This window comes from Saccopteryx bilineata, chromosome 9 (genome assembly GCF_036850765.1).
Source record: "Saccopteryx bilineata isolate mSacBil1 chromosome 9, mSacBil1_pri_phased_curated, whole genome shotgun sequence".
NCBI lineage: Eukaryota > Metazoa > Chordata > Mammalia > Chiroptera > Emballonuridae > Saccopteryx > Saccopteryx bilineata.
In genome coordinates, this window is record NC_089498.1 from 58,790,078 (window position 1) to 58,813,835 (window position 23,758).

The 23,758-nt window shown below is 41.4% G+C and overlaps 1 protein-coding gene across 2 annotated transcripts in view; it reads right to left on the minus strand.

Moving 5' to 3' along the window:
• IPMK (inositol polyphosphate multikinase) overlaps positions 1-23,758 on the minus strand; it is a 67,570-nt gene that overhangs the window by 11,698 nt on the left and 32,114 nt on the right. Inside the window, exon 4 of one of the 2 annotated variants that reach the window (XM_066242231.1) lies at positions 16,882-17,000. In XM_066242231.1, coding sequence (XP_066098328.1) covers positions 16,882-17,000 — 119 coding nt within the window. Of the gene's footprint in view, positions 1-16,827; positions 17,001-23,758 lie in introns of both variants that reach the window. The other variant, XM_066242230.1, reaches the window with a different exon arrangement.

The window sequence follows — 23,758 nt, forward strand, 5'->3', positions numbered from 1 at the left end:
GGATTAAAGGTTTGAATTTCTGCACTATAAAATGGGGGCAGAACGGGAGCTTGCTCTCTTGGTTCCTGAGATTAACATTAGAGGGAAGAGAAGAGAGAGAGCAGAGAAAGGCCATGTGGAGGAGGCCAGGAGAAGCAGCCAAGATGGCGCAGTGTTCAGTGAGAAGCCAGTTTGTGCAGAGTTTGTGCAGAGAGAAGGAAGGAGATGGGGAACAGAGGTGAGTAAGTTGGTGAGCTAGGAACCTTTGATTCTAGGAAACTCGGATAAGTCAGTAGCTTTGTGAGTACTGAATGTGAGTGGGTTTTGGAGCCCAGTGTGTGTTTACTTGCCCGCCGGGTGCAAGCTAGGATTAAAGATGATGGTCCACCAGTTTTTAGCTCCGCTGTTTCTTTAGCGACTGTCCGAATCCAATGCAAACCTGCATGGGCTAGGCGGCTGTGATGGTGGCCTTGTATACTGGCTTTACATCAAGTATATGATATTGTATTATTAACTATCACTATGTTGTACATTAGATACTCAGAACTTATCTTACACCTTCCCATTTGCTCCTCCCCCAAGCCCCTGGAAACAAACATTCTAATCTGTTTCTATAAAATAAGCTTTTTAAATTATTTTTCTATTCCATATATGAGGATACCATAGAGTATCTGTGTTTCTTTGGCTTACTGTACATGAGATAATGCCCTCAAGGTCCATTAATGTTGTCTCAAATGGCAGGATTTCAAATGCTAATGGGTACAGCATTTCTTATGGAGGTGATAAAAATATTCTCAAGTTGAATATGGTAAAGTGGCCTTACTCTGTAACTACACTAAAACCAATGAATCGTTTCTTTAAATGAGTGAATTGAATGGTTTGTAAATCATATCTCTAAATAAAGTTATTTTAAAAAATTATTAAATAGAGGAATCTCTATTTGTCTGGGGAAATGATACATCTCAGGAGAGCCAAATCATGTAATGCTTTACATTTTATCCAGTATGTGTACACTAAGGCAATGGAAACCCACTGAAGAGTTTTTAAGAGGAGAATGCCACGATTATTTTACAATGTTTGGAGAACAGATTGTAAGAAAGAAAAACTGAACTTAGGCGATTAGTTAAGAGACAACAGTCTAAAGAAGGGTAATGGTGATAATGTGAGTTGAGATGCTTGGTGTTGGGCAAGTAAGATTGTAAAATGTGTTTTTTAGGTTTGCTCACTTACATTTTGCATTGGCCTAGGCAGTGCCACATGTCTGTAGTCTGTGAAAGGCTGCTGTGCCTGCCCTCAGGGTGGCAGATTGCAAATTGTGTATTATCTTCTTGCTTGGGAGGGGCCATTGTATTGCTAATGTTTGCAGAAGGGATTTTTTTCCCCAGCTTGGGTTTTGCAGGAAAAGCAGTATAGATGTGGAAACGGAACTGAGGGGCTCTGGGAGCTCCCTGAAGGTTGGTGGTGTAGTAAGGTACCAAAAAGCTGCAAAATTGATATTGATATTCTAGGAGGAAAGGTCAGGCTTTCCTGTCCCGTCCCTCCTTTGGGGGGGGGGGGGAGAGAAGAATGTACAAGTTTCTGGCTTACAAGGACAATGGGTCATTGAGTTTTAAATCTAAAATAAAAGTTAACTGAGGAACTACTTCTCCTTCAATAAGATACAGAATTTACATACCACCCTACATTGATTGTGGTTCCTCCTCCTTTCCTGGAGTCCTGAAAGTAACATACCTCCAGGCAAAGGAGGAGAGATAGATATGGAAAGATTTGTAAATGTCTTTGATTGTATTACCTTGAAAGTTTTAATGTCCCTATGGATCCCCTAAACAAATGTTGTAAGCTTGCTAATAATTGTGTCATGATGTCATGCTACCCCCAGCCTGTATGTGAGCAAGGGTATATAACCAGCCTCTGAAATATATTTGGCACGCACAATTTGGGTCTCCAAATGCCCCATGTCACTCATATGTAGCTGGCATATTTAATAAATCTCCTCCTTTAATAAAATCCTTCAAAATTCATCTGGACTTGATGTCTCTATGTAAACTCATAGAAGTGAGGTACGGTAGTTTTCAGCATCTGGGGTACAGTACTTTACAACATATGGGGGCTTGTCTGGGATCCGGTGTTTTGTGTCAACGGGTAGAGACACCCTGAATCGATTGGTCTCTCCGGGGAGCTGCCCGACCCCGCTGGAATCTCGAGGAGAGGTGCGCCACCTGAGATGTTTTCAGGGCTCCCTGTCTTCCTGTAGGGTTCAGACAGTTCTTCGGCCAACGCCTCCTAGTTCCCAAATTCGATGATTTGGACAATTCAGCAGAGAAATCAAGGAGGTAGGTAAAGCAACTCTTTTGCTTTACTGAATTCTAGCTTTCCTCTGAATTCTTGCTTTTCTGTTCTGTTTTGGACTAGTCAATTTGGAATGTTGTGTAGAGGACCGGATGCGGTCACACTCTTGCAGTGGGCTCTCCAAGACTGAAACATCAATGTAGAGTTGTTTGTTGTTGTTTTTTTTCATTTTTCCGAAGCTGGAAACAGGGAGGCAGTCAGACAGAGTACCGCATGCGCCCGACCGGGATCCACCCAGCATGCCCACCAGGGGGCAATGCTTTGCCCCTCTGGGGCGTCGCTCTGTTACATCCAGAGCCATTCTAGTGCCTGAGGCAGAGGCCACAGAGCCATCTCCAGTGCCTGGGCCATCTTTGCTCCAATGGAGCCTTGCTGCAGGAGGGGAAGAGAAAGACAGAGAGGAAGGAGAGGGGGAGGGGTGGAAAAGCAAATGGGGCCTCTCCTGTGTGCCCTGGCCGGGAATCAAACCTGGAACTCCCACACGCCAAGCCGATGCTCTACCGCTGAGCCAACTGGCCAGAGCCAGTTGTTTTTAGGTCCCACCTTGGGCTTTGCTGGGAGACGTCTGGTTATACTCTAGGAAGGCATTAGTGGGGACCAGGTCCCACCTCAGACTTCCAGAGGTATCTAGTTGTGTTCTCAGAAAAAGACTTAGTGGAGACTTCATTCGTGCTCTAGGAGGGCATTAGTGGAATGAATTAGCCAGGATTAATCAGTCTCGCATTGTACTGCATCAATGGAGACTGAGTTAGCCAGGTTGATTGATCTCACCTTGGACTTCCAGAGACATCTGTGTTTGTCAGATCTTGTTCTTTGTTTTTTTAATGTTTGTCTGGAAACCCCTGGGTAACTGGTGAGGTTTGAGTAGGAAATCTCTGGTGCTATGCACCTGAGAGGCCAGTAGGGGGAACCCTTCCCTTGTCTATTGAGCTTTGTCTGTTTGTCAAGAAAAAATACCTGGTATAATTTTAATTGGAATAAATAAAGCACACTCATTTAAATTTCTTGATTTGTGATCTGTGTATGTGAAGTCTTTGTTTAATGTTTAAGTGTGTCTGATTTTAAGGCCTGGCTTAAGTTCTTGTGTCAAAAATTGGAGGTTTCTGGCTTAAAACTAGAAGGCAATCTTAGATGGTGAATTGTCTGTATTGTAAATTCTCTTTGTTCTTGGATCCAAGACCTTTGGCTTCAGGGCACTCTCTGATTTCTCCAATTGAGAAGTTACTCTCTTCTGCTAGCTCCTTCCCCTTGTCTTGTGTAATAATTAATATCTCTATAATCAAACATCCTTTATTCTGAGTGTTTATTGTCTGTCTTATCTTTTTGCTTTTATTAGTGTGCTAATTCCTAGATTTTCCCAGACATTAAATATGGGGGAAAAGGCTAGTAAGGTAAAAACCTTTGATTCTAAGAAAATCAAATGAGTCAGTGGTTTCGGGAGCCCTGAATGGAAAGGGAAGTGTTTCTCTAGCCTCTGGGGGGAAGGGCTGGCAAGTACACAGTTTGAGTGAGAGAAGTGTGGAAAGCAGGGCCTGGACATGCTGTGTGTGGAATGGCGGGAGTAAGGGCACTAGAGTAAGGGCGAGGTGACTGAAGGAAGTATAAAATAGAAATTAGTTTCAGATATCCACCTACTGTCCAAAGAAGTTTTGCCCATTTGGAAAATACAGGGTAGGAATAGCATTAAAGATTAGAACTTTACTTTAGAAAAATATTAGAAAAAGAAAACAGGGCCAAGTAAAAAGGTTTAGAAATGAACAAACCACAGGTGTGGGGCTTGCTAGTTATCAGTTCCTTGAAATAAATTACAACTCCAAAGTAAGTGATGAAGTCATAAGTAATAGGATTATAGGAAATGGAAATGATCAGAGACAGGGCCCCCGGCTGCCCTTTCCCCTCTCTAGGACACTGGGCTCGCATGGGCCTCCATGGGTTAGGGATGGTGGCTGGTGGCCCCCCACTAGTGTAAAAGGATTCCGACTCTCTCCTGCAAGGCCGAGGCAGGTGTTGGGTCCCCTCCAGGTCTCCCAGTTCCTTTGTATGGCATGGTTGTTGTCTGACGTGGGAGGCATGGGGTTCATGGGGAAGACCTAGTGCTTTAGCCATAATAATAAAAAATTGTTAAAAGAATTTTCAGGAAATTGTGGAGAAACTGGAAACCTCATGTAAGCTAGAGCAAGCCACTGTTAGGAAGGAAAATTTGTAAAATTTATATTTTTTTAATCTGCTTTTGTTGTAAAAAATAAAGCTAGACAGCTTTTGGAGGGGGCCAGGGGGGTTGAAAGTCGGCTTAGTTCTTGGAAATGCCAAGTTCTACAAGAAGGGACAGGCCTGCCGGATGCCTCTGCCTCTTCCCCCTTCCCTAAGAACCCTGCTCGGCAAACTGCTGCTCCCAAACAGCTTGCGGACCACATGGGGCCTTTTGCCCCCTTGGGTGTAGCTCTCCAACGAAGGGCCATGTGTGGGCGCTGCCTTGGAGAGAACTGTGCCTTCCTATATAGTTTAGGTTTAGAATTTGGCTCTCAAAAGAAATTTCAGTTATTGTACTGTTAATATTTGGCTATATTGACTAATAAGTTTTCTGACTACTAGGTTAAAAATGTATGTGTTATTTCAAAAGTCTTTGGTTAATTCTTTTTATTTGCTGTTTCATAGCCCTGTGATATTGAAACCTTAAGTTTAAATATTAGGGAATATATAATATTGTTAATAATGTCTTTTTATGTAATGTTTAACTTATTATCATTTTTAAACAGTATCGTTCAATATTAGGTCACTAAAACCAGAGTAACAGATATTACTATTGATTAGCCTAACAGTAAAATTACAGAATAAAGTATGCTCAACAAATGCTTAAAAGTCAATTGTAAATAAAGGGAGTCATATCCTAGAACTCCTGAAATCTATTTTTTATCATACTCTTTACTTAAAAATTTCTTTTGAATGTTAATGTACAGAGTTATTCAGCAGTGGAGAGACTCTGGAATCCTAAGGAGACACCAAACTTGTTTCTCTTGCAAACTTCTACCCTCTTTTATTTGATCCAGCTAATAATGCTGTTTTTGACTTTTTCCAAAAGTTTATATAGACAAATATGGACCCTCAAGCCCCTCAGCGAGATCTTCTGAGCATGGCTTTTAAGGTCTATAATGACAAGGAAAGGAACAGAAAAGGCAAATAGAGCCCAAAAGAGATCAGGAAAAATACTGGCTCTTGGTATATGCCCTTAAATGCTCCAGCAGCCTGAAGGGGCTTCATAGGATTCCATCAGGACCCTGCTTCAAGAGTGGAAAAAAAGGTCATTGAGCTAAGGCCTGCCAGGCTTCTCATCCCCACCAGGGACATGCCATTGCTGTGAAAAAAAAAAAATACTGGAAGGTAAGCTGCCCTCTTACTCCTCGAATAGAGGGTTCAGTCTCTTCCAGCCCTGCTCCAGCTACCTGTGACTTGACCTTGCCCAGCCTGCTGGGACTTGCCACTGAAGGCTAAAGGTGCCCAGGGCTATTGGCCCTATCTCACCTTACTGTGAACAAGCCTAGGGTATTTCTTCCAAGTAGCAGGTAAACTAATCTCATTTCTTATAAACACAAGGGCCACTTACTATGCCTTGCCTGAGTATTCAGGTTTTATTTATCCCTCGAAGATCTCTATTATGAGTATTGATAGTCTCATTTTCTGCTGCTTTGTTTAATGTATAGTGTCTCCTTTATTCCTCTTCTCTCAATGCCCATGCCTATTTTAGGCTGGGACCAGCATAGTGTATCCCAGGGGTCTCTTCACCACGCCACAATTGCAGAGCCCCAGGGAAAGCCCCCCTGGGTTCATCTCTCCAGTTTAAAGAAAACAAAAGCTCCATCTCCATACGTGCTGCAGACGGCTTTTCCAGTCTACCTGAATCATTGCCAGCTAGAAGCAGTGGTCACTGGGACTTGGACTCTAACTGCAAAGTGTAGAAATATGACCACAACTCCAAAGCCCTGTGGACTTTTCCTGAATATGTATGACTCCTGTCCTTGGAACAGTTCTCAGACTGAAGTGGAGATAAGGTTACATTTGTAAATAATATTACGTAGTAATAGTGTCAACATGAACTTAGGTAAATTACATTAACATGTTAAGGACATGTAAAGTGTAAGAAATTTATTTTAAATCCTGCTGTATTAGTTAAGACTTTGCTTAATAATCTGATATGCTTTGGCCACTTTATTGTATTAGAACACATTATAGTATTTGTTAACATTAGCTGTTTCAATTTTGTTATTTATTTTATACTTTTTCCAGTTTGCCTCAAAATCGAAACATAGGAATTCAAAATTCAAATGAGTAGAAAAATGCTACCCAAAAACAGGGGTTTTTAAGAACTTCACTAAAACCCTTGTTACTAAAGGTTTATTCAAAACCAATTACAAAAAGATCTTGCCAACAGGAAAGAAATAATTTAAAAAGCCGGACTTACAATCTACTACAGAAGGCATAATACGTGAATATTTAGTTTGTGTCCAAGTGAATACTAAGCAAAATAAGGAAATTATACAAAGAAACAGGAAGAAAAGAGCTTTCCCGGATAAACATTTAGAAATAGACTTTAATAAAATGATTGACAAATAGGTAAAAGCTTTTCCTACTGGAAGTAGGGCCACAGTGACAGTTGTTAGGAGGTTGCTGTGTTGAATTCTTTCCAGGTTTAGCTTGTCCATTCTAGTGTTAGACCTGCATTTGTGTCCAGTCTCACAGCTAGTAGGAAAAGAACCCAATATTAATTAGAAACTAATTTGAAGTTACATTGTGCCCACAGGCCCCAAAGTTTCAGGGCAGGTAGAGCATATGAATGGGCCCTTAAAAGAAACTCTGGCCTGACCAGGCAGTGGCACAGTGGATAGAGCACCGGACTGGGTTGTGGACGATCCAGGTTCGAGACCCCAAGGTCACCAGCTTGAGCGCAGGCTCGTCTGGTTTGAGCAAAGCTCACCAGCTTGGACCCAAGGTCGCTGGCTCAAGCAAGGGGTTACTCGGTCTGCTGAAGGCCCGCAGTCAAGGCACAAAAGAGAAAGCAATCAATGAACTAAGGTGACGCAACAAAAAACTGATGATTGATGCTTCTCATCTCTCTCCATTCCCCTCTGTCTGTCCCTATCTATCCCTCTCTCTCTCTCTCTGTCTCTGTGAAAAAAACAAACAAAAAAAAAAACCACACCTCTAAATTGTTTGTGAAAACTGGCCAACCTCACTCCTATACCCTATATAGAGAAGAATTTATGCCTTTTGAAATAATGGTTGAAAAACTTCCCTTACTACCTGTTGGGCCGATAAAATATATTATGCTCACTTTGTTAAAGATGGCGCTGCCCATATGGAAGCCTGTCGCCCAGGTGATATTAATGTATGTTGGGCTGTGGGCAGGCAGGATCCTTGTAGCCTGGGGTTTGGTTTTAGGACTAAGCCTTTCCCACCCTTTTTCATGTGGGGTGGTACAATCCTATCATGCCTCAGATAAGTTACTTTGTATTAGAGACTTTCCTATTTGTATATTGTATTAAAGGTTTGGATTTCTACACTATAAAATGGGGGCAGAACGGGAGCTTGCTCTCTTGGTTCCTGAGATTAGCATGAGAGAGCAGAGAGGAGAACAGAGAAAGGCCACGTGGAGGAGGCCAGGAGAAGCAGCCAAGATGGCGCAGTGTTGAGTGAGAAGCCAGTTTGTGAAGAGTTTGTATCTGGGAGAAGGAAAGAGATGGGGAACAGATGTGAATAAGTCTGGTGACCTAGGAACCTTTGATTCTAGGAAACTCGGATAAGTCAGTAGTTTTGTGAGCACTGAATATGAGTGGGTTTTGGAGTCCAGTGTGTGTTTTTACTTGCCTGCCGGGTGCAAGCTAGGATTAAAGATGATGGCCCACCAGTTTTTAGCTCCGTTGTTTCTTTACCGACTGTCCGAATCCAATGTGAACCTGCATGGGCCAGGCTACTATAGTGGTGGCCCTGGCTACTGGCTCTACACTACCAAAACTCAGAGAAGAAATAAAAGCTGAGTTAAATAACCACTCCTTCCTTAAGTACTTACAGGGTCTGCAGGTTACTCTGCAGACTGTTCAAAAGACTGTCCAAAAGACGCTTCCAGCACTGCCAGGATATCCAGTACATCCTTTTCAGCCTGGGAACTTAGTTTGGGTAAAAAAGTACATCACCCAAGGACTGACTTTCACATGGACAGGTATCCTAAACACTCTCACTGCTGCCAAGGTAGAAGGCATGCCCGCCTGGGTCCACCATAGCTGGCTGCCTGCAATCCCAGCAGAGATACCCTCGTGAACAGCGGAGACTGACCTCACCAAGTTAACCCTCAGAAGGACGGCATGCCCTACTCCAACCACAAACCAAAAGTTGGTTGGTCTACGTACAGCTAATGCATGAAGAAACTCACTAAAGAGTTTCTTAGTGAGAAAATTAAAATCCCTTTTAATTAGATTTTGGGGAGAAAGGAAAACTAGTGTAAAAAAAAAAGCTAGTTTGTCACTTAAAGTTAAAAATTTTTAAATTAAAAGTCTGACTAAAAGTAAATTGTTATAAAAACCAGTTAATTTTATATAAGTTGCAAAAGGTTTGGACAAGTTTATAAGAAATTAATAACATTTGTTTCTTTAATGATTACTGCTACCTGTTATAAGCTAATATTCCTACTCAACAGCCTCATGCTCTATCATTAAATTAAGTCAAAGATTTTACTTAGGATATAAAACCAGTGGGGAATGTAGTAAGATACCAAAAAGCTGCAAACCTGATATTGATATTCTAGGAGGAAAGGTCAGGCTTTCCTGTCCCATCCTTCCTTTGGGGAGGGGAGGGAGAAGAATGTAGAAGTTTCTGGCTTGCAAGGACAATGGGTCATTTAGTTTTAAACCTAAAATAAAGGTTAATTGAGGAACTTCTCCTTCAATAAGATACAGAATTTACATACCACCCTACATTGATTGTGGTTCCTCCTCCTTTCCTGGAGTCCTGAGAGTAAAATACCGCTAGGCAAAGGAGGAGAGATAGACATTGAAAGATTTGTAAATGTCTTTGGTTGTATTACCTTGAAAGTTTTAATGTCTCTATGGATCCCCTAAACAAATGTAAGCTTGCTAATAATTGTGTCATGATGTCATGCTTTCCCCCAACCTGTGTACGAGCAAGGGTATATAATCAGCCTCTGAAATGCATTTGGCGCACATGATTTGGGTCTGCAAATGCCCTGTGTCAGCTATATGCAGCCAGTGTATTTAATAAATCTCCTTTAATAAAACCCTTCAAAACTCATATGGACTTTGGTGTCTTTACATCAGAGGTAGTCAACCTTTTTATACCTACTGCCCACTTTTGTATCTCTGTTATTAGTAAAATTTTCTAACCGCCCACTGGTTCCACAGTAATGGTGATTTATAAAGTAGGGAAGTAACTTTACTTTATAAAATTTATAAAGCAGAGTTACAGCAAGTTAAAGCATATAATAATAATTACTTACCAAGTACTTTCTGTTGGATTTTCGCTAAGTTTGGCAGAATAAATCTTTATAAAACAACTTACTATAACTAAATATTTTTATTTATACTTTGGTTGCTCCGCTACTGCCCACCATGAAAGCTGGAACACCCACTAGTGAGCGGTAGGGACCAGGTTGACTACCACTGCTCTACATAAACCCGCAGAAGTGAGGTACAGTACTTTTCAGCATCTAGGGTACAGTACTTTACAACAGTGGGAGCCTTTGATTCCAAAAAGAACTAGAGATTTTCCAGGTTTTGGAAACAAGGAATGCAGCAGGGCTTTGGGAATTCTGCATGAGAGGGAAGCAGTCTTCCCTATCAGTTTACTCATCTGCTGGTACGAGACTAATAAACGGAATGGTCCACCATTTTTTGGCTCCATTGTTTCTTTACTATCTGCCCGAATCCAATGAGAACCTGCATGGCCATGACAGCAGCGGCCACTGGCCATACACTTGGGAATTAAGGTCAATAGGATTGATTGATGGCTTCGAGAGGTAATGGTGACTACAAGGTTTCCCATTTGTAAAACTAGTGATGCCATTTGTTGAGATAAGGAATAATAGAGATTTGTTGCTATTGTGGTTGGTTGCTAGAGATGAGTATATCACTTTTTATGTTATTAGTTCTATATGTTTTTAAGTTAGCCAAGTAAAATGTCTAGTAGGCTCTTAGCTATACAGATTAAGAAGATCAAAGAAAAAACTGAGACAAAATTTGCCTTTGTGAGTTATTAGTGTGAGTAAAACTGGACCAATAAGAACAGAGGACACTGCTCAGGAAGAAACAGAAAAGAGAGGGAGGTAGTAATATGGAACAGAGCAAAATAACTCAACATTTAATAATAAAAAGAAAACTGCAAAGTAGACTTGTAAAAAACCAGGGGAGAGTGTAATGTCATGGACACAAAGAGAAATGTTTCAAGGAAGACCTAGTCAGCCTTGAAGGCTGCTTTACAAAGTGCAGTAAAGTTGAATAATAAAAATGCCACTTGGGGCCCTGGCCAGTTGGCTCAGTGGTAGAGCATAGGCCGGGTGTGTGGATATCCCAGGTTCAATTCCCAGTTGGGCACACAGGCGAGATGACATCTGCTTCTCCACCCCTCCCCATCCTGTCTCTCTGTCTCTCTTCCCTTCCTGCAGCCTTGGTGCTGGGGATGGCTCCATGGATCCTCCACCTCAGGCACTTAAAAAAACTAGTTTGACACAAGCATGGCCCCAGATGGCCACAGCATCAGCCCCAGATTAGGGTTACCAGGTGGATCCAAATTGGGGTGTGTAAAGGCCCTGAATAGCAACATAGAACAGACACAAAGTTCAGTACCCTGAGGCAAAGCCACAGTGGCTCCACTGACAAAAGTACTGAACACCATGCTGAATCAGCACAATAGACACAGACTAAGCAATTCTGATTAATCAATAGGTGGGGACATTTGAGCTTCTTTGCTTGCCCTTTAATCTGCTCTAAGAAAGTTCCCCTTCCTGGCTTCCTCATTCTCTTCTCTCTGCTTCCTGACTTCCTCATTCTCTTCTCTCTGCTTCCTGACTTCCTCATTCTCTTCTCTCTGCTTCCTGACTTCCTCATTCTCTTCTCTCTGCTTCCTGACTTCCTCATTCTCTTCTCTCTGCTTCCTGACTTCCTCATTCTTGTCCCTGCTTCTATTTTGTATCATTAAATACCCATGGGGACTGGGGGTCAAGGCATCTCATGAAACCTGTATAGGGGATTGTGAGGTGGTCTCCCTAGTCCCTTGGTGCCCTCCATGTGATCTCTGAGTAGTCACTGTCTCCGCAACAGGAGCTCATATATGAGTCTATTTCCCCTCCTCTCATTTGGAAAAAATAGAGAAAGAGAATGCTACTTAGATTTAGTGACATCAAGATGTCATTAAGGAACTTAGTGAGGAGCCAATCTGGTAGCATGATTGTTGGAAAGATAAAAATATGTTATGCTCACTTTGTTAAAGATGGCACTGCCCACGTGGAAGCCCACTACCCAGGTGATTGCTTGGGATGGGCGTGATTATATTAATGTGTGTTGGGGGAGGGCTATGTGCAGGCAGGATCCTTGTAGCCTGGGGCTTGGTTTTGGGACTAAGCCTTTCCTACCCTTTTTGATGTGGGGTGGTGCACTCTCATGAGGAATCCCATTATGCCTCAGATAAGTGACTTTGTATCAGAGACTTCCTTGTTTGTATATTGGATTAAAGGTTTTGGTTTCTACACTATAAAGTGGGGCAGACCAGGAGTTTGCTCTCTCTTGGCTCCTGAGATTAGCATTAGAGGAAAGAGCAGAGAGGAGAGAGCAGAGAGAGGCCACGTGGAGGAGGCTAGGAGAAGCAGCCAAGATGGTGGAGTGCAGAGGGAGAAGACAGTTTGTGCAGAGAGAAGGAGATGGGAAACAGAGGTGAATAAGGCTGGTGAGGTAGAAACCTTTGATTCTAGGAAACTCCGATATCCGTCAGTAGATTTGTGAGCACTGAATGAGTGGGTTTTGGAGCCCAGTGTGTGTTTTTACTTGCCTGCCAGGTGCAAGCTAGGATTAAAGCTAATGGCCCACCAGTTCTTGGCTCCATTGTTACATTACCATCTGTTCAAATCTAATGCGAACCTGCATGGGCCAGGCTACTGTGATGGTGGCCATGGCTACTGGCTTTACACTGATATAGCAAAAGCGAATTGGAGATTGAAATATACTAAGTGGGAAGTAAGGCAATGGAAATAACTAGTCTGGTTGTGAAGGGAGGCAAGTAAAATCCACTGGTGAAGAGCAGAACATGGTAAAAGTGGGTTTTAAGGTTGTTGTTTTTTAAAAAAATTGAGTGATCTAAATATAGATAAAAGAACAAGAGTCAGGAAAGAGAAAGAAAGTAAAGCTATAAGACAAGAGAATGAACAGTATTAGATTCCTGAAGAGGCAGATAGGAATAAGATCCAGAGGGCAGAGGGAAGGGCTACTGTGGGTCAAATAAGTTTGCAAATATGATGTGTATGCTTGCTCCCTTATAGTTTGCATTGGGTGTGGGGCACAGGCTGTAAGCAGGCAGGGTCCTTATAGCCTAAGGCTTAGTTTTAAGACTAAGCCTTTCCCACCCTTTTGATACTAAGATCTTCTCAAAACTAAGCTTTTCCCCACACCCTTGACTGTTTCATGATGTGGGGTGGTGCACTCTTATGAGAATCCCATTTATGCCTCAGATAGTGGCTTTGTATCAGAGATTTCCTTATTTGTATACAGGCTTAAGGCTTTAATTTCTACACTATAAAATAAGGGAAACCAGGGGCTCTCTCTCTGGGTTCCTGAAATTAGCAATGCAGAGGAGAGGCAGCCAAGATGGCGGAGTGCTGAAGGAGAAGCCAGTTTGTGCAGAGAGAAGGAGATGGGGAACAGAGGTGAATAAGGCTGGTGGGGCCTTTGATTCTAGGAATACTCAGATGAGTCAGTGGCTATGGGAGCCCTGAATGGAAAAGGAAGTGTTTTCCACTGTGTGTATTTCTCGCCTGCCAGGTGCGAGCTAGGATTAAAGGTAATGGCCTACCAGTTCTTGGCTCCGTTGTTTCATTACCGTCTGTCCGAATCAAATGCGAACCTGCACAGGCCAGGCAGCTGTGATGGTGGCCATGGATACTGGCTTTACAGCTACCCCTGGACAGGACAGACACTTCTCCAATGTCTCAGGAAGAAATATGAGGGAATGAAAGCACTTGTAGGTTAGTTGTGTACATGTGTTGGCAGGAAATTAAAGGATATCTTGTCTGATGGTTTAATTTTTTCTGAAGCAGAAGGCAAAATCCTCTACTAAAAGGAAAGTGGAAGGATAAGATTTGAAAACAGTGACAGTTTAAATAGCTGCCCAGCTTTCTTTCCTTTCCTCTTTTCCTCTCTCTCTCTCCGTCCTTCCTTCCCTTTCCTTTCTTTCCCTCCTTCCTTCTTTCTTTCTTTTCTTTCTTTCTCTCTCTCTCTCCCTTTCTCCCTCTCTCCCTCCCTCCTTCCTTCCTTACTTTTTTTTAGTGAGAGGAGGGAAGGTAAAGAGACAGACTCCCACATGCACCCTAACCATGATCCACCCAACAACCCATCTTGGGCCAATGCTCAAATCAACCAAGCTATTCTCAGTGCCTGAGGTCAACGCTTGTACCAACAAAGCTATCCTCAGTGTCCAGGGCCAACTGTCAAACCAACTGAGCCACTGACTATGTGAGAAGATGAGAGAGAAGTGAAAGAAGGAGGAGAAAATAAGCAGATGGTTGGTTCTCATATTTGCCCTGACTGGGGATCGAACCCAGGATGTCTACACAACAGGTTGATGCCCTTCCCACTGAGCCAACTGCCCAGGGCCTGGGATGTTTATTTCTTGATTGTTTTAACATTATACCATTAACCCTTTTCCCTTTTACTATATATCCACATTTAATTATAGTTTTCTATTAATGAAATAACTGCCATCAACAACTTCTTTGATCAGAATACCAAATTCAACTGTGCTGTTATAACCATCACATTAATAATCCATCTATAATGCTTCCTATTAACTACTGTTTAAAACTTAAAAGATTCATATATCACCTTTCATGATGAATTTCAAAACCATCCCATTATGTTTATATAGTACACAATCGTTTATCAAATTTAACCTGCACACATCTAGAAGATATACCATTTGTTTAGAGAATTTTTTTCGACATTTTTCTTTTCCAAGTGAGAGGAGGGGAGATAGAGAAACAGACTTTTGCATGCACCCCCACCGGGATCCACCTGGCAACCCCGTCTGGGGCCAATGCTCTGTGCTCTGCCAACCTGGGGCCATGCTGACAACAAGCTACTTTTAGTGCCTGAGGCAGAAGCTCCATGGAGCCATCCTCAGAGCCTGGGGTCGATGTGCTCAAACCAATTGAGCCATGGCTGTGGGAGACGGGGTAGAGAGTTGAGAGGGAGTTAGTGAAGAAGCAAATGGTTGCTTCTCCCGTGTGCCGACTGGAAATCAAACCTGGGACATCCACATACTGGACTGAAGCTCTACAACTGAGCCAACCAGCCAGACCGTCTAAATTATTTCTTAACTGCAGTATCCTGTTTGAAAAGGTGGTCTCAACAATCCTTCTCATCTTTGTGCACACTGCCAATTGCATTGTGATTTCCCTATTCCCACCATCAGAAATGTAGTCTATTTCCTTCCATACCAATAATATGGGCTGACCCTGTGATATACTTTAACCTATAAAATTCCAGCAAATAACTTCCTAACACAGATTTAAAGAGCCTTTGGAGCTCCCACTATTGCGTTCTTGGAATGTGGTACATGAAGAAGTCCAACTAGCCTCCTGGACGATGAGAGACTACAGAGAAAGAGGCCTATCCAAAAGATATAACAAACTCCTAGACATAAGCATAAGGTCATTTTAGACCATCTAGCCGCAGTCAAGCCATCAGATGAGTGCAGACATATGAGGAACCCTAGATGAGATCAGCAGAACTGTGACTAGACATCCACTCAAATTGCCAATCCACAGAATCATGAGCAAACAAAATTATTTTTAAACCACAGTCTGAAACAGTGACCTAATTTTAGTTTCCCTTTTCTATTTTAAAATTACAGAAAAATATAGCAACTTAGCACAATCCTCATGGGAAAATCATAAATAACCTAATACTTACGTATCACATTATTTACATTATAGCTAAACTTAAAGCTTCTTTAAAACAATATTACCAGTCCCTGGGTGGTTGGCTCGGCAGTCAAGTGTCAACAGAGTGTGGAAGTCCCGGGTTCGACTTCCGGTCAAGGCACACAGGAAAAGCGACCATCTGCTTCTCCACTCCTCCCCCTTCCCTCTCTATCCCCTGCTCCTACAGCCATGGTTCAAATGGTTCGAGCAAGTTAGCCCCAGACACTGAGGATGGCTCTGTGGTCTCACCTCAGATGCTAAAATAGCTCAGTTGCTAAGCAACAGCAGAAGCTCCAGATTGGCAGAGCATCGCCGGGTAGGGGGCCAGGTGGATCCTGGTTGGAGTGCATGCACGAGCCTGTCTGTATGTCTCCTAACACCCCACTTAAAAATAAAAAAATGCCCTGGCAGGTTGGCTCAGTGGTAGAGCATAGGCTCAGCATGTGGAAGACCCAGATTCGATTCTCGGCCAGGGCACACAGAAGAAGCACCCATTTGCTTCTCCATCTCCTTCCCCTTCTCCTTTCTCTCTGTCTCTCTCTTCCCCTCCCATAGCCAAGGCTCCACTGGAGCAAAAGTTGGCCCGGGTACTAGCATGGCTCCATGGCCTCCACCTCAGGCACTAGAATGGTTCCAGTTGCAGTGAAGCAACTCTCCAGATGGGAAGAGCATCGCTCCCTGGTGGGCATGCCGGGTGGATCGTGGTCAGGTGCATGCAGGAGTCTGTCTCTTTGACTCACCACTTCTCACTTCAGAAAAATACATCCACATACTGGACTGATGCTCTACAACTGAGCCAACCAGCCAGACCGTCTATATTATTTCTTAACTGCAGTATCCTGTTTGAAAAGGTGGTCTCAACAATCCTTCTCATCTTTGTGCACACTGCCATTTGCATTGTGATTTCCCTATTCCCACCATCAGAAATGTAGTCTATTTCCTTCCATACCAATAATATGGGCTGACCCTGTGATATACTTTAACCTATAAAATACAAAAATATATATGTATATATATATATACACATATATAATCAGAGAAGTCTTGAGGATCAGCCATTCATTCATCCATTCATTCACTTATTTATTTATCATATACTCTGTGTCTCAATCATACCAGATACAATGACCATATATTAGTGAACAAAAGAGATAAAAATCTATGCCCACATTGGGGAGTTATAGGGAACCAAATTCCAAAATATGTATATCATTTTTTGATATATTAGTATTATAATGACATCTATAATTTTCAAAGAAAGAACATGTAAAGAAAAATGTGTGTAGAATACTAATAATATTCACTCTTACCCTCATGCCAAGCACCAAGAACCCAATCTCTTCCATTAATGGGTACTTGCTGACCTGTTGCTGAATCTTCTCAGATGAGGCAAAAGGATCATAGCTTTTTCGCCCTATCTTTACATCCATTATACAGGGCTTATTAAATTTATGGGTCACATCTTCCAGTTTTAGGTATAAATCTGTTATTAAAGAAAAACTTTAATTAGTGATAGGTAAACATATTAATACTCAAGTAACTTCCAGAGGAAACAAAATAATGAAAACTTCAAACTGAGAAAAAACTTAAAAAACAATTTCAGTGTCAACAATTAGTATAAATATCACAGACAAACTCATGCTGGAGGTGGATTAAATAATACTCAACCATAAGCAAAAGGTATGAAGAAGATACAAAGTTTCCAAGGACATCAAAAGGGCATTAAGGTAAAATCACATAATCCCACTGTATTACCTTAAATTAACCACTTTTAAAATTTTGGTGTTTATCCCTTCAGACTTTTCTTAATTTCAAATTTTTCAGTCAGGCTTGGATGTCAGAGTAATGGCAGTATGAGGGAAACTCCTGATTTCTCCCCTTGAAATTTCAACATATTGAACAACTATGATGTAACGAAGGAACCCCAACTGGTCTCACAGGGGCACCTAAAGGATCTGTGCACCAAATGGATTAAAGATTGGACGGGTTGAAAAGGGGGGACAGAAGATAAAACAGATTCGCAGTCAGCTGTAGGGAGGAGACAAACCTGGTGTGACTAGGGTTTTTTTTTCTCTGCTGCACCACAGGGAGGAGTGAAACTCAAGCTGTTTGGATTTTCTCTGATGGGTATAGAGAGGGAAACCCAGAGAGACTGGGTCTCCTTCTGGTGGAAGCTGAGGTGAGATAGAGGGGCAGAGAGGGAGATAAACCAAAGGGGTCAGAGCATGGAGACACAGCCAGTGTTCCCAGGTGTGTCTATAGCCCACACTTGGCAGAGACAAAGAAACTTATATTTTGGCCCCCCCTGCCTCCCTCACCTCTTGGTACTGAATGGCAGAGACAAACCCCACAGCTAGCTCTCCAGAGCCACTCTGTCCCTGAAGAACAGAGGTGTTTCAGGTCTGGTCCCCAGGTCCGTGGAGACATGGGGAGGAGCACCTGGAAGCCTGAGATAGCCATTGCTCAAGCTGTAAAGCTGAAAGCCTAAGCCATGAAGCCCTCACAACATGCCCCACCCACCAACGTAACTGTGGCCCCATCTACATCATTGAGACAGCAACATTTCAGCAAAGAACAGCCCAAGATCTTACTTAACAAAGCTAAAACTTGCAATACAGCAACACCTATTGAAAGAAATCTCTCAAAACCGAAATTCATTTTTCCGTTTTTTTCTTCATTTACTTCTTTATTCCAATTCTTATTACTATTCATTTTTTTCTTTTTCTCTCTTTTCAATTTCATTTCCTTTAATTTTTATATATTTTATTTTTTATGGGTGTATTTTTCTTTTTTCTGGTTTCAAATCATTTTTTCCTGTTGTTTTTTTTTTGTCATAATTTTTTAAACCTTTATAGTTATTGTATTTTTTTAATTTTTCATTTTTAAGTGGTTTTTTTTGTTGTTAGGGTTCCTAACAATACCACTCTCAAATGCCATCATGGAAGAAGAAATCAAATACCATGGCTATACAAGGCAGAGATGTAGTTCAGAAAGAAAATCAAAGATCTCCAGAAAACTCAATCACAAGGAAACCTTGAAGTTAAACAATAGAGAATTCAAAATTGAACTTCTGAAAATACTCAACGAGATGTGAGAAAATACCAACAGGTAAGTTAATGAGCTCAGAAAACAAAACAAATACCTCACCAAGGAGGTTATTTGAAACTCTAAAAACAGAGATGAAAAATTCAATATATGAACTGAAAACTGAGGTAGCAAGTTTAGCAAACAGAACAGAAGAAAGAATCAGTGACATCAAAGACAGGCAACTAGAGATGCTACAGAGAAAAGAGGAGATAGACTCACAAATTCAAAAAACTGAGAGAGCTCTACAAGAATTGTCTGACTCCATCAAAAAGAGCAATATAAGAATAATGGGTATATCTGAAGAAGGAGAGAGAGAAGGGAATAGAGAGCGTATTCAAATAAATTATTGATAAGAATTTCCCAAGCCCATGGCAAGGCAAAAGAGAGCCTCAAATCAAAGAAGCAAACAGAATGCCAAGTTAATGCAACTCAAAAAGACCTACTCCAAGGCACATCTTCATAAAATTGTCAAAAATCAACGAGAAAGAAAAAATTCTCAAGGTAGCTAGGAAAAAGAACATAGCATATAAAGGAAAGCCCATTAGGTTATCATCAGATTTCTCAGCAGAAACTCTACAAGCCAGAAGAGAGTGAACCCAAGCATTCAAAGTACTGAAGAGAAGAATTACCAGCCAAGAATACTATATCTATCAAAGTTGTCTTTCAAATATGAAGAATAAACAAAAACTTTTACAAACGTAGAAAAGTTGAGGAAATTTATCCCCAGAAAACCCCCACTGCAGTAAACACTCAAGGAGGTTATTCAACCAGGCACAAAGAATAACAAATCAAAACTACAAATAAAAGCTCCAACAAGGTCACAATAAAAACAAGGCTAATCTGTGACAACAATAACATAAAAGGGGAGAGGACAAAGATCTGTAGTAGCAAAGGAGGATGGCGTGCAGGAGCTCTCATATAACAAAGGACTCTTGCACATATGAAAATTTATCTCTTAATAACCTAATGATAACCACCCATGAAAAAGCCACTACTGAAATACATAGCTCAAAAAAAGAAGAAATAGAGGAAAGAAGTATGTAATACCACCAAACAAAAACAATTGACAGAAACAAAAAGAGAAGAACCAAAAAAGAAACACAGAGATATCAGAAAACAAAACATAAAATGGCTACAGGAAATACTCAAATGTCAGTAATACCCTATATGTAAATGGATTGATCTTACCAATAAAGAGGCACAAAGTAGCAGACTGGATCAAAAAGCAAAACCCAACCATATGTTGCCTTCAAGAGACACATCTAAGCTTTAAGGATAAAAGTAGGCTCAAAGTGAAAGGCTGGGAAATGATTCTCCAAGAAAATAATATTCAATACATGAAGATAATCATCGTCACTAGCTATTCAAGAAATGCAAATTAAAACTACAATGAGATACCACCTCACAACTACTATCAACAAGACAGGTAATAAAAAGTGTTGGAGAGGCTGTGGACAAAAACAAAAACAAAAACAAAAAAAACTCCTACTCACTGATGGGCAGAACGCAAATTAGTGCAACCGTTATGGAAGAATGTATGGTGGTTCCTCAAAAAATTAAGAATAGGGCCTGACCTGTGGTGACGCAGTGGATAAAGTGTTGACCTGGAAATGCTGAGGTTGCTGGTTCGAAACCCTGGGCTTGCCTGGTCAAGGCACATATGGGAGTTGATGCTTCCAGCTCCTCCCCCCTGTCTCTCTCTTCTCTCTCTCTGTCTCTCTCTCCCCCACTCTCTCCTCTCTAAAATGGATAAAATAAAAAAGAAAAAGAAAAAATTAAGAATAGAACTAGCATATGACCCAGCAATCCCTATACTGGTATATACTGGGTATATACCCCCAAAACTCAAAAACATTGGTATGTAAAGACACATGCATCCCCATGTTTCTGCAGCATTATTCACAGTGGCCAAGACATGGAAACAACCAAAGTGCCCTCTGATAGAGGACTGGGTAAAGAAGAGGTGGTACATATATACAATGGAATACTACACAGCCATAAGAAATGATGACATATTGCCATTTATGACATGGATGAAACTTGAGAACATTATACTGAGTGAAATAAGTAAAATCAGAAAAAGCTAATTTCACACATAGGTGGGATATAAAACTGAGACTCATGAACATAGATGAAACTGAAGTGGCAAGACTAACCAGGCATGATGCATTGGATAGAGAGCATTGACCTGAGACACTGAAGACCCAAGTTTGAAACCCTGAGGTCACCAGCTTGAGAGCGGGCTCATCTAGCTGGAATGCAGGCTCACTGGCTTGAGCGTGGGGATAATGGACATGATCCTAAGGTCACTGGCTTGAGCCCAAGTTCACTGGCTTGAGCAAAGGGTCACTGGCTCAGCTGGAGCCCCCCAGTCAAGGCACATATGAGAAAGCAATTAATGAAGAACTAAAGTGCTGCAACAAGTTGATTCTTCTCATTTCTTTCCCTTCCTGTCTGTCCCTCTCCCCCTCTCCCTCTCCCTGGCTAGAAAAAAAGTGAAGTGAGGAGAATGTGGGGAAGGGGTAGGGGGAAGGGAGTAAAGAGGGACAAATATACAGTGCGGGAAAATGACTTGACTTTGGGTAATGGGTATACAATATAATCAACAGTTCAAATGCTATGGAAACGTTTACCTAAAAACCACGTACTCTTATTGATCAATGTCACCCTGTTAAATTTAATTTTCTAAATAAAAAAATTGTTTTAAATCCCTGTTTCTCTTTTCCTCTTGGGAAGGAGGAAAATGCAAATCCAAACTCTATATATAGCAGCGATACAATAAATGTTTGCTGAATAAATGAATGATCCCCCTTCTCATTCCTACTGTCTAGCAGGGCTTCGGGTTTGGCCTTCCTCACACTATAATAAATTGAAACATTCCTTCAATAAACAAGCCTGAGTGGTTTTATTTGACATTTCTTTTAACTAGCTGTTGGGCAGATAAAATATATTATGCTCACTTTGTTAAAGACAGGCACTGCCCACGTGGAGGCCGTCACCCAGGTGATATTAATGTGTGTTGAAAATCGTTGTAGCCTGGGGCTTGGTTTTGGGATTAAGCTTTTCCCACTCTTTTTGATGTGGGGCGGTACAATCCAATCATGTCTCAGAGAAGTGACTTTGTATTAGAGACTTCCCTATTTTGTATATTGGATTAAAGGTTTTGAATCTACACTATAAAATGGGGACAGAGCGGGAGCTTGCCCTCTCTTGGCTCCTGAGATTATCATTAGAGGAGAGAGCAGAGCAGAGTGCAGAAGGAGGCCATGTGGAGGAGGCCAGGAGAAGCAGCCAAGATGGCGGAGTGCTGAGTGAGATGCCAGTTTGTGCAGAGTTTGTATCTGGGATAAGGAAGGAGATGGGGAACTGAGGAGAATAAGGCTGGTGAGCTAGAAACCTTTGATTCTAGGAAACTCGGATAAGTCAGTGGCTTTGTGAGCACTGAATGTGAGTGGGTTTTGGAGCCCGCCGGGTGCAAGCTAGGATTAAAGACTTGCCCACCAGTTTGTGGCTCCGTTGTTTCTTTGCTGACTGTCTGAATCCATTGCGAACCTGCATGGGCCGGGCTGCTGTGATGGTGGCCCTGGCCCTGCCTTCTGGCTTTACACTAGCCAAATTTATTTTTCTTTTCCTTACTTTCAGGTTCTTGATATATTTTATATGATTGGAATTCCCAAATAACTGATAAAACAATTGGTTATTAGCCTTAAGTAACTAATCCTTAGGTTAAGAACATTTTTTAAATTAAATTTATAAATTTTTTAATTAAATTTAATTTATTGGGTTAACATGGATTGTGTCCCATTCAATATAACACCCTCACCCCCATGCCCCCCATTACATCCCCTTTACTCTCCCCCAACTTCCCTCCTCCCTTCCCTCTGGGATTTGCTGTCCTGTTATCTGTCTCTATGTGTTTTGTATATAGTATAATTTCACTAATCACTTCACCTTCTCTGATCCTATCCCCTCTTCCCCCTTCCCTCTGACAGCTGTCCCTCTGCTCCCTGTAACCCTGACTCTGCCTCCATTCCGTTCCTCAGTTCACTTCGTTCATTAGATTCCACATATAAGTGAGATCATATGATTTTTTTTTTCTTTCTCTGCCTGGCTTACTGAGAGTTGGTTCAGTGTTTTCTTTTAGATCTCTGACCTCAATTTTTTTTTTCAAGTAAAAACTAAAAATTTGAGATTCTCATTTCTATCTTACCCTCTAAGTTATAAACACCAAAAGCTTTAGAGATGCAGTTTTTAAGAAAGAGTATGATGTTATGTATCTAGCAATTTGCCACAAGTGCTTTGGAGTGAAACAAGCAAGTAGGAAAAATGGGGCATGATCTGAGTGAGTCTTGAGATAGTTACTGATTTTTCTACAGGTCATCACTACTAGAAATAAATCTGAATACTAATTATCTCTCAAAATGCTATTAGAAAACTATTTCTCCAGAACTATCTTAAGATTCAGTAACTTAGCCTGACCAGGTGGTGGCGCAGTGGATAGAGCGTCAGACTGGGATGCGGAAGGACCCAGGTTCAAGACCCCGAGGTCACCAGCTTGAGCGCAGGCTCATCTGGCTTGAGCAAAGAGCTCACCAGCTTAGACCCAAGGTCGCTGGCTCCAGCAGGGGGTTACTCGGTCTGCTGAAGGCCCACGGTCAAGGCACATGTGAGAAAGCAATCAATAAACAACTAAGAAGTCGCAACACGCAACAAGAAACTGATGATTGATGCTTCTCATCTCTCTCCGTTCCTGTTTGTCTGTCCCTATCTCTGCCTCTGGAAAAAAAAAAAAAAAAAGATTCAGTAACTTAAATGATCAAAGGCATTTTACTATGGGGAAGCCTCAAAAGGAAATACCACGCACTGGATAACAAGAGACACTTCTCAGCTTTGCCCATGTAGACACATATTGCTGCAGTATTTTTCAATTTTTAAGTAAACAGAAAATAAGTTTAAAACTCATCCAAAAAGTCTGATGGCCTAAGAATAAATGTTCTATCTGGAATAGTTTAGATTCATTCTGACCGAGGTCAAGGAAAATTAAATTACATAATATTTGGAAACTAATTATAAAATGATTATTTGATATAATGTAACTTGTATGAAAAGATAGAATTTTGAACATTAAAAATATTAAGAGAGCTGATTTTAACA